This window comes from Scyliorhinus torazame, chromosome 7 (assembly GCF_047496885.1).
Source record: "Scyliorhinus torazame isolate Kashiwa2021f chromosome 7, sScyTor2.1, whole genome shotgun sequence".
Taxonomy (NCBI): Eukaryota; Metazoa; Chordata; class Chondrichthyes; order Carcharhiniformes; family Scyliorhinidae; genus Scyliorhinus; species Scyliorhinus torazame.
In genome coordinates this window covers 130729529-130741543 of record NC_092713.1, presented here as the reverse complement: position 1 = coordinate 130741543, position 12015 = coordinate 130729529, and the positions used below count along the sequence as shown (strand labels likewise).

General features: G+C 42.5%; 1 protein-coding gene across 1 annotated transcript in view; it reads left to right on the top strand.

Moving 5' to 3' along the window:
- cdc73 (cell division cycle 73, Paf1/RNA polymerase II complex component, homolog (S. cerevisiae)) overlaps positions 1-12015 on the top strand; it is a 523455-nt gene that overhangs the window by 110238 nt on the left and 401202 nt on the right. Inside the window, exons 8-9 of the mRNA XM_072511480.1 lie at positions 4720-4818; positions 7218-7296. Coding sequence (XP_072367581.1) covers positions 4720-4818; positions 7218-7296 — 178 coding nt within the window. The remainder of the gene's footprint in view (positions 1-4719; positions 4819-7217; positions 7297-12015) is intronic.

The window sequence follows — 12015 nt, the reverse complement described above, 5'->3', positions numbered from 1 at the left end:
CCTCCACTGTGCCTCTGCATTTCCTGTGGTCAGCAGGTCAAACTCCGTCTGAAGTCTTCGCCTTTCTCTATATAGTCCTTCGTCTGGGGCCTCCGCATATCTTTTATCCACCCTCAAAATCTCCCCCACTAATCTCTCCCTTTCTTTGCCCTCTTGTTTCTCCTTGTGGGCTCTAATGGAGATCAGCTCTCCTTTAACCACCGCCTTCAGCGCTTCCCATACTACCCCCACCTGAACCTCACCATCGTCGTTGACCTCCAGGTATCTCTCAATACACCCCCGCACCCTTCCACAGACCCCCTCATCCGCCAATAGTCCCACGTCCAGTCGCCAGAGTGGGTGCTGCTCCCTCTCCTCTCCTAGTTCCAGATCCACCCAATGCGGGGCGTGGTCTGAAACGGCTATGGCCGAATACGCCGTTCCTGCCACCTTCGAGATCAGTGCCCTACTCATAACAAAGAAGTCTATTCGGGAATATACCTTGTGGACGTGGGAGAAAAAGGAAAACCCTTTAGCCAACGGCCTAGGAAACCTCCACGGATCCGCTCCCCCCATTTGTTCCATAAATCCCCTAAGCACCTTGGCCGCTGCCGGCCTTCCCCCGATCCTGGATCTAGACCGGTCTAGCCCGGATCCAGCACAGTGTTAAGTTCGGGGCATATACATTCACCAGCACGACCGCCTCTCCCTGCAATCTACCACTCACCATCACATATCTGCCCTCGTTATCCACCACTATATTCTTAGCCTCGAACGACACCCGTTTCCCCACCAGTATCGCCATCCCCTTTTTTTGCGTCCAACCCTGAGTGGAATACCTGTCCCACCCATCCTTTTCTTAACCTAACCTGATCCGCCACCTTCAGGTGCGTCTCCTGGAGCATGACAACGTCTGCCTTCAGTATCTTTAAGTGCGCGAACACCCGGGCCCTCTTAATCGGCCCATTTAGGCCTCTCACATTCCACGTGATCAGCCGGATTGCCCCCCCCCCCCCCCCCCCCCCCCCCGCCCCCCAAGGTCCCGCGCACCCATCTGTCCCCCAGGCGGCGCCTTCCCGTCCCGACCACCTCTTCTCTTGCCAGCTCCCCCTTGCACTCAGCAGCAACCCAGTTAGTCCCCCCGCCCCACCCCCCTAGATCCTCCTCTAGCATGGTTACTCCCCCCATAATGCTTCCGAAAGTCAGCTAACTCTAGCTGACCGCAGCTTCCCCCGTTCTCTCTTTGACCTCCCCTGCGTGTGGGGCTCTCTTCCTTCCTGCGCCTATCTTCCCGCCATCATCTCCATAGCGCGGGAAAACCCCGTGCTTTCCTATCGGCCCCGCCCCCTGTGGCGCAGCTCCCTCATTCCCCCTCCCTGTCCCTTTTTCCCACCGGCGCCCACATTTCTTCGTGTCCCCCCATCAGGGGGAGAGAAATTCCCCATCCAACATTGTTGTATAATAAACCTCCCCTTTTCCCACTTTACATTCCTGTACCACCACCTCGTTGCTTCCCCCCCCAACATCAAACTCTCAGATCTAGTCCAGTTTCTCTTCTTGAATGAAGGTCCATGCCTCATCAGCCGTTTCGAAGTAGTAGTGCTTGCCCTGATGCGTGGCCCACAATCGCGCCGGCTGCAGCATCCCGAATTTTATTTTCTTCCTGTGAAGCACCGCCTTGGCCCGATTAAAACTCGCCCTCCTTCCCGCCACCTCCGCACTCCAGTCCTGATACAATCGTATCACCGCATTCTCCCACTTGCTACTCCGTACCTTCTTGGCCCAGCTCAGGACCGCCTCTCTGTCCATGAAGCGGTGGAATCTCACCACTATCGCCCTTGGTATTTCACCCGCCTTTGGTCTTCTCAGAAGGACCGGGTACGCTCCTTCCAACTCCAGGGGGTCCGTTGGGGCCTCCGCTCCCATTAGCGTGTGGAGCATCGTGCTCACACAAGCCCCAACATCAGCTCCCTCTGCTCCTTCGGGGAGACCTAAAATCCGTAGGTTCTTCCTCCTCGAGCTGTTCTCCAGGGCTTCCAGCCTTTCGATGGAGGCGCCTCATGCGTCTCCGTTTTTACCACCAGGCCCTGTATCTCATTCACAGCTGCCTTTGCCTTCACTCCACGGAGCTCTATCGCCTGGACCTTTTGTGTTTCCTTCAGTCCCTCGATTGCCAATAACATCGGTGCCAGCACCTCTTTCTTTAGTTCCTCCACACATCATTGGAGGAATTCCTGCTGGTCCGGGCCCCATGCCATCTGGGCTCCATCCGCCGCCACCTTGCTTCTCCCTTCTCTTCTCTGCCGCTGCTCCAAAGGATCCTTCGCAATCTGGCCACGACCACTGGTCCTTTCCATACACACATGGGGGGGATCTTCCTTCGTCACCCCACACTGGGCTTGGTCTAAAAAAAATTCCGTTGGGGCTCCCGAAAAGAGCCCAAAAGTCCGTTAGAACGGGAGCTGCCGAAACGTGCGGCTTAGCAGTGCATCGCCGCAACCGGAAGTCGTCGATCTACTATTTCTAAGGCAACTTAAGTTCTTTGGGATGAAGATTAACAGGACCTGGAGATTTATTCCCCTTCAATCCCATTAATTTCCCCCAAACCATTTCTCTACTAATATTAATTTCCTTCAGCTTCTCATTAAACACTGTGTTTCTCACACATTCTGGTACATTATTTATATCTTCCTTTGTGAAGAGAGAAGCAAAGTACGAATTTCGTTCCTTAGCCATTTCTTTGTTCCTCGTTATGAATTCTCCCGTCTTTGACTGTAAGGGGCCTACATTTGTTTTTATTGATTTTTTCTCTTTACATACATATAGAAACTTTTTATGTTTCCCACTGGCTTACTTTCATATTGTATTTATGTATATATTGCTATTCTTTTCTCTGACTTAATCTAAATAACATTGATACAATGGACTGTTGTATCCAACCCATTCAATTTAGTCTAGTTTTATTTTGAGGCTACCGTTACCCTCATAGGAGCAATTGTAACATGTTCCCTTGCTTCCACTATCCTCCTTTAAACTCACTTCTGATGACACTATCTTTACATTCAAATATAACTATGATGATTATCAAGATTCATGATTCCTTTGGAATTTCTTGCTCTTATTAATGCAATTATTTACCAGCAGCTGTAATATTAGTTTTGTGGTTTTGATTAAGTTTAAAATTGGTCTTAAGGAAGCACCATCCAAATTCTTTCATAGAAACAAAGCATGGGAAAACTTAGGACTAGCAAAATTTGCGGAGAGAGAAACAAAGTTGACATTTTGAGTTGAATGACTCTTCAAAACTGAAGGGAGGTAGAAATGTTTTAAACCTTTTGGAAGGGGAGGGAGAGCAGAAAAAGAGTCTCCCTTTGGAATGCTGATGGGGGAGGGGAGATCATCTGTTGGTGGTATAATCCTTTGAATGCGGAGGTTTGTGGGGTGGAAAGTGTGGACAAAGAGAACCCAGTCGTGCTCTGGGAGGGAGGGAAAGAGATGAGAGTATTAGGTGCATGAAATAGGTCGAACATGGTTGAGGGCCCCTTCGTGGAAAGTGTGGGGAGCACTTGGTTGACGAAAAAGGAAGTTGTGTCAGACCACTTGTGTAAGATAGCATCATCAGAACAAATGCATCGGAAATGGAGAACTTGGGGAATAGAAAGAGTCCTCACATAATGCAGGGTGTAAAGACGTATAGTTTAGTTAGCTGTGAGAGTTAGTGGGCTTATGAAGGTTAGTGGATAGTTTGTCCCAGAAATGGAGACAGAGACGTTGAGAAAGGAAATGTTGGAGATAGATCATGTGAAGGTGAGAAAAGGGTGGAAATTAAAAGCAGTTCTGAGCAGGAAGTGGCACTGATATAGTCATTGATGAACTGGCAAAAGAATTGGGGACGGGGGCCTAAGTAACACTGGAAGAAGAAATGTTCCACATACCCCACAAAAAGACCTGCATAACTGGGGCCCATGCAAGTGCCCATCACAACACCTTTTGGAGGAAATGAGATACAGGAAAAATTGTTCAATGAGCGAATCAGTTCAGCCAGATCAGGAGTAGCATGGCAGTGATAGGGGACTCTTTGAGCATCTGTTCAAGGAAGAATTAAAGAGCCCTCAGACTATCCTGGTGGGGGATGGAGGTGAAGTGAGATTTGGCAGTTGTATTGAAGAAGTGGTTATGACAGGGAAATTGGAAATTGTCGGAATAATGTAGGAGAAGTCATGGATGTAAGTGGGAAGAGACTGAATAAGGGGAGAAAAAAATAGAGGAATAAATAAATTCAGTGGCACAGGAACAGGCTGAAACGATGGTTTTCAGGGCAGTCCTGTTTGTGGATTTTGGGAAGGAGGAAGAAGTAGACTATTCTGGATCAGTGGGCGATGAGGTGGGAGACAGTGGAGGGACGATCTCTGAAGGAGACGAGGTCAGGGACAGTCCTGGAAACAATAGCTTGATATTCATTGGTGGGGTCATGGTCTCTGGCAGGTAGGAAGAAATATCTGAGAGTTGGTGCTTGGCTAAATTCTGGCATTCCTTACTTTTGCACAAAAGATGGCAGTACGTAGCTTGAAAGATGATGAAGTTCAGATTAATTCTTAATTGTGCAGAATTTGAACCATTGTTTCTGTCGCTCATTCTTCTGCATTCACAGGTATCAGTTTTGTATGAACAAAACATGTCATGCGACTGTATTCCACATATTAAAAATTTCCAGTGCTGACTTTTTTTTCCACCCCTCAGAATTTTTCGAAGAACATATTTGCCATTTTACAATCGGTAAAAGCTAGGGAAGAAGGACGAGCACCAGAACAGAGACCCCCACAGAATGTAATACAACCGGTAAGAAGAATTATTTCTCTCTCCTTTAAGGAGGAGTAAAATATATTGTGCTTGACTTATTGAACTGATGTTTCTTGGAACTTTTGTTAAGAGATTGCATACTCCTCACCTGAACCCTTTCTCCTCACACCCAAATTTAGAAAATTAAAATCAAAATTACAGATAAGTACAAAAGACCTTCATTTGAAAAACATTAAAAATAGGCTTAAGTAGGAATTTTCAGCATGATTTACAGAATTACGTACAGTATTACTCTGATTAAATTGTAATTTGTATAGAACACTTTTATTCGGCAATATATAGTGCAAACAACAGTTCGTGATAATAAAACCTTTTTCATGTAATATTTTAAACAGCATACTTTTCCTTGAACTCTAGTACAGGAATGTCATATTTAACTTTCATTGTGAGCCAGATCTGATATCCTGGCACTTGATCTGCATCATCTTCAGGAGAATAGTAGTACTCTGGAGTCTTGAGTCAGAAGGTTGAGAGTTCAAGCTCTGCTCCAGGACTTGAGTATAATAATCAAGGCTGCGAGGGCTGTATTGCATTGTCAGAGCTGCTGTTTATTTGATGACACAGTAAACTGAAGTCCTGCCTGCCCACTTGAATAGATGTAAAAGGTCCTATGGCACTATTTTGATGAAGAGCAGGGGAATTATCCCCGGTGTGATAACCAGTATGTATCCCTCAATCAACAAAACAGATTATCTGTTTTTTATCACACTGCTGTTGTGAGAGCTTGCTATGCACAAATTGGCTGCTGTGTTCCCTAATCCAACGGTGACTGCACTGCAAAAAGTGTTTAATTGGCTGTAAAGTGCTTTTGAGATCTTGTGGTCGTAGAAGGACGTAGCAATTGTTTCGTTCACAGATGCTTACTAATTTGTGAAGTGTTTCCATTAATTGTACAAATCACTTAGCCATCTCAATCATACTTTAAGATACTAAACTCCATGTCTGGGGTGTTTCTTCTCTACGTGTTTGAATTCTGCTGGAAGTGCACCTGCTCAGTGTAGTACTCAGTGCTTCAAATAGTTCAGTTAAGACCTGGGAGAGGGTAGAGAGGAGCTTTTTGGGCAACATAATGGCACAGTGGTTAGCACTGCTGCATCATAGCACCAGGGACCCGGGTTCGATTCTTACTCTGTTTGCTGTCTGTGTGAAGTTTTCACATTCTCCGAGTGTCTGCGTGGGTTTCCTCCTGGTGCTCCGGTATCCTCCAACAGTGCAAAGATATGCAAGTTGGGTGGATTGGCCATTCTAAATTGCCCCTTTGTGTCCAAAGGTTAGGCGGGGATAGAGCTGGGGATTGGGCCCAGGTAGGATGTTCTTTTGGATGGTCGGTGCAGACCCGATGGGCTGAATGGCCTCCTTCTGCCCTGTAGGGCTTCTTTCCCAGTTTGATATTTCGAGTGAGGTACTTGTTTTACTGGAGAGATTGGAGAAGCTGGATTGTCCTTCTCAGAACAGAGAAAATTAAAGGGGGACTGAAAAGAGATATTCCAAATTATGAGAAGTTTTGATTTAGTAAGTAGGGAGAAACTATTTCCTCTAGGTAATTGGCTGCTGTGTTCCCAACAGCATTGTGGCTACTAGGTAAGTGGGTCTGCAATGAATGGCCACAGATTTTAAAATGATTGTCAGAGGAACTAGACCGAAAATGAGAAATTTCTTCCCACAGGTTAATTTCAGTAATGCACTAGCTGTAAGAGTAGTGGAATCAGATTCTGTAGTAACTTTGGACATAGAGTTGAAGAGGACTTGCAGGGTTCTGAAAAAAATGTGGGTCCAATTTGGACAGTTCTTCCAAAGAGTTGACAGTCACAAAGGGTTTAATGGCCTCCTTCCCATGTTGTAAGGTTCTATGATTTCAGTTGTAATAATAATGTATCTGTTGGATGCAATCTATGTCTCAGCTGTAATAGTACTGAGAGACTTTGTTGCTATTGGCAATTTCCCATTTGAGATACTGTAACCCAGCTTGATAGAAAATAAAAGATAAATGCAGCGCTATATTTTTATAGAATAAACATTGGAAGTAAATTAATCAAATTACTCATTTGACCTAGGAAACACATGAACTATTCTGGTAATGATTTTTGCATTCACAAAGATTAGCTAATTCCTTTATATCCTATATAACACTGTACCATCACTGTCTCTTGCAATCTATTGTTCATCATGTCAGATAGTTAAGTTTTAAAAATGCAGTTCATATTTAATACCCAAATCACCACCTGTACATTTCTTGAGTGGATCCTTGCTTATCTCTATTGCAGCCAGTTGTTAAATGACTTCCACTTCTGTTTTTTTTCCCAAGTGTATTTTGCATTTCAGAAAGAAGTAATTTTACAATTCATGCTTCACAGTAAATCTAATTTTATATGTTGCAGGACCCAGCACTGCGAAATAAACAGCCTATTCCAGCAGCGTACAACAGATATGATCAGGAAAGATTTGCAAAGAAAGAAGGTAAATATGCATTATCCCTAAATGTATGCCACATCCCATTCCAGATCCCCCTGAAAAGAAAAAGCTGAGTGATCTTTTAGATTTTTCTTTGCAACATAGAAATACTTGGCCTCTCAGTTGAGTAGATCAGCAGTTCATCAGGTGATGGTCAAATAAATGCCATTTGTGGTTATGTGAAATTTATTTAGCTGAGAGGCTAAAACCAAAACAAAATAGTAATTTAAAAAAATATAAATTTGCAAATCAGAACGTTTTAGTATTCAATAGTTTGTTTACAGTGCAGACAAATAATGTATTTTACTCTCATTGTCTAAAAGGTGCAAGAATCTTTCCGCTTGACATTCCTAATCCAAGATATTTTTAATGCAAATTTTGACTAGGAAATTCAATCTTAGTTTTTTTCTGATAAATCATGTACTTAATGTATAGAAAGGTTTAATGAATCCATCGAAAACAGGTCTGTGACCAGGTGTAGCCAGTCATATCTGTTTTATAGAATGTTTTTTTTTTAATGTGCAGCAAATGAGGAAGAAAAAATCACTTTTAAATTTTCTGATGTTATATCTGCTTTATTTGGTCTAAATAAAACTCTGGTACAGTTGTGGATGTTGCTGTAAACTATATTGTGTATACTAGAATGTTCAACATTTGCTGCAGAAGAAATCTTGCATTAATATTTCCACATTGGTTTTTCAAAATTTGAACCTTTTCCCCAATGTAGAATAATTATGTAGAGACTATTAATTATAGAAAACTGATTCTGCTTAAGAAATTGAATACAGTCTAGTCTCTTATTTACAGGAGTAGCTATTTGATTGCAGTGATATTCAGTGTAGCATGTCCTATTTCTAGCTGTTATACTTGACCCCTGTAAGTGGTGTAATAGGGACAGAAAAGACTTTGCATTGATTCTGCAACTCTGAAGTAACAAATTAAAAGTCTACATGGGTTTCCTTCGGTTGCCTCCCAGAAGTCCCGAAAGACGTGTTTGTTAGGTGAATTGGACATTCTGAATGCTCCCTCGGTGTACCCGAACAGGCGGCATGTGGCGACTAGGGGATTTTCACAGTATCTTCATGACAGTGTTCATGTTAGCCTATTTGTGACACTAATAAAGATTATTATTGTAAAACAGTTACAGAATTATGTAGAAATTAGCATCAAACACATACACGCATTGATTAGAAAGACTTCATGCTTAAAATGGTTTGCAAAGTTTACAATCAGGGAGTTTGAACATATCTGACATGGTAGGAAAAATGAGGAGAGGCTACATGTAGTAAATAGTCCAATTTTAAAGTGCGGCAGAAAGAACAGACATACTTTGGGTGCTTTTGCACCAATTCTTTTATGTGGCAAGACAGGTTAATAAAGCATATGGGATCTTGGGCTTTATAAATAAAGGCATAGTACAAAAGCCAGGAAATTATGCTAAAATGACATAAAACTTATATTTCAAAAACAAAATAATATTGAAAATGTGAAAAACGGCAGAAAAGGTTTTAAGTGCAGGAGATTCACTAGATTGATTTCAGAGATGAGGAGCTTGTCTTATGAAGAGAGATTGAGCGGTTTATGCCTGCCTACACACTCCAGTTTAGAAGAATGAGAGGAGATCTAATTGAGGTATATAAGGTGATAAAAGGTATTGACAAAGTATAAGTAGAATGGATGCATCCTCTTGTGGGGTAATCTAGAACGAGAGGTCATAGCTTTAGTATAATAGGTAGCAGGTTTAAACCCACGAAGAGGGAAAATGACTTCTCGCAAAGGTGTTGCATTGTGCACATTTTTACAGCCCACATCAACTAAAGACCTCTGTTATGATGGTTCTCAATTCTTTCAGATTTGTCCCTTAAAGTCAATGGATAGGATTTTATTTTCATTCTTTTATATCAAAAAAAGTTTTAATTTGCTACATCCCCTCTCATTTCTCATTATCCATATATTTGTTTCTCTTCCGTTTCTCAACAAATACTCAGTAAACAGCCTCATAGCTTTTGCACAATGTTTTAATGTTGGCTTTTAATATTTAAAAAAAAACTAAAGCAGAGGTATCTATCTCCCAAATACAAGTTTAGGACTGACCCTAATCCTGTTTTGAATGGATGGATGATCCCAAACAGCTCCAGTACTCTGATGGTATAAGTGAGGCTAGCTTTGAGCGCCTAAATTACATCGTATTATTTTGAAATAGTGAGGTAAATTCCCATCTTGTGCTCGATTAGCGAAGATATTTGGGCAACCTAATTCCTTCATTCTTCCATTCAGTTTGTACCGATTACTTATGGAGTAGTCCCAAATATTCCACAGTAGAAACTGGAGATCTGCAATGGAACAAGTAACCTCTCCATTGAGCCATAATGCCCTCCTTCTATTTCTTTGATTTTTTTAATGGTAGAAAATGTGGAAGGGTTGATAAATACCGGGGATCCGGTATTGGGTTAGTCCTAAACACCATTTACTTTCTCTCTCTCTGTCTCTCTGTCTCTCTCTCTCTCTCTCTCTCTCTCTCTCTCTCTCTCTCTGCATCTCTGTCTCTCTACCCCTCTCTCTCTGCCCCCCTGCTCTCTCTCTCTCTCTGCCCCCCCTCTCTCTCTCTCTCTCTCTGCCCCCCTCTCTCTCTCTCTCTGCCCCCCCTCTCTCTCTCTCTCCCTCCCTCCCCCACCCTCTCTCTCTCTCTCTCTCTCTCTCTCTCTCTCTCTCTCTCTGCCTCTGCCCCCCCCCCCCCCCCCACCCATCTCGCCCTGTAATCGACTAATAGCCTGTCGGACAGGAGTGTCCCAAAAGATAATGGATCTTGAATCATCCTTGCTGAACCGGGCCATCCTATGTATTCCCACTGACAGTTTAAGTCTCAATGGGACAATGTAACTCGGCCAGGTGTGGGTGTATCCCTCTGACTGGAAATCTTTTCCAATTAAGGGGCAATTTACGTGGCTAATCCACCTCGCCTGCTCACCTTTGAGTTGTGGGGGCGAGACCCACATAGACACGTGGTGAATGTGCAAACTCCACACGGACAGTGATCTGGGGCTGGGATCGAACCTGGGCCCTCAGTGCCGTGATGCAGCAGCGCTAACCACTGCCGCCCCCTTGGGGTAATTTTTAATTTTCTCTATTCATTTTTAAAATTTCAATTTGAGGTTGCAAGGGTAACAATATATTCACCATTCATTGGTTTTCAGATTTCACCCTGCGAGTCAGATTTGTAGTGCAAACTGGGAAATAGGCATTAAAATTTTGAACGGTGTTTCATTTTTTTGCAACTTTGGCTTCAGTGGAAAGCTTTTAGCACCGTTGACCAAATTTTACAGCTCTATGTTCCCTTGTGTGCAAGATTGTGAACTTCTTACAGGATTTGATGCCACCCATATTGCTTATAGTTGACTTTCAGAATATTCAAAATTCTTTTATGGCGCACTGCAGAAGTTGACTGTTTAAATCTACATGTACTAACTAGAGTAGAATTTAGCATGCCATTGTAATTTAGACTCGTAGTCTCTCCGGTCAGAGAACTCGTTTAAGATAGTTATAAAAAAGGTATTGGATTTCACCAGTGCAGCATGGTTAATTTTTTTTAACCAAAATGGATGCCATCTCTATCCTTTTAAGCTAGATGCTGTTTTAATGTGCAATCCAGGGGTAAAATGCTTGGTAAAGAGCAACCTTATGATGATTTAACTTGTTTCACAACCTGAATTATCATACACGTATGTAAAATGACAACGAGGTTATGAGTCCTTTCAATCGTTATCTGTTGTAAAATGAGATTGTTTATTTTGGTATCCCTATATTTTTACTTTTATAGTGTCAACACAATGTTTCACACCATCCTTCAAATGCATTTTTATGCTTTCTATTTGTTCTCATTGTCAGTGAAGAATGGTATTTAAGAATGGTCCCTTGAATTTTAGGTAGCACAGATGCTATTTTAATTTAATTACTTTTAGATTTCATTTGCCAGAATTTTTTTAATGGCTTGCCTGTTAGACAAGCATTGAGTGTATTGCATTTTAATGGCATGATTTCAGAATTCCTTATTGAAGACCATATCTGTGAATTAATTGTTGGGCATCATTGTAGGACTTAAAGCCATAAAATGGTAATTCAACTATAATTAGCAGAGAAAGAATGTTGTAAAGGCAATCTAACATTGTGTTGCAGACAGGAAGGGGATTCATTTAAACAGCCCTGATTTCTCCTTTCACTACCTGTCCATAAACAGAAAGGTGTTTTTGATTTTCCCTTTATAAGTAGTGGTGTATTTTACCCAACTTTTCAGTTTGCAGTGATCCTTTATAATCCCATAGCAAACTTGAGGTCAGGTAAAATAAGAGGGTTGGGTTATTTTACACACACACAACGTGGAAGGGGTTTTGCAATGCCTGCCCTTTTGCACTCATACAATAAAAGAGGGATAAGGGAAACAATGGGCAAGACCACAATACAAATAAGAGTTATGGTTTAATGTGAGTCCAGAGTCAAAAGTCAAATGGTGTATTCTTTCAGAGGTTAGCAGGCTGAAACTGTTTGCAGGGTGATCTGTCATCCAGAGGCGAGCAGATAGATGATGGAAGAATGCACGCAGAGATGAATTATAGGCTCTGATACAGGAGTTCAAGTAGTACACCGTGTAGGAGGGCTAGGCAATTTACCTGGATAGAATTCTTTCTGCTGCTATCTGTTGGTTGATAGACTGCTTGGTTCAGTTGCACA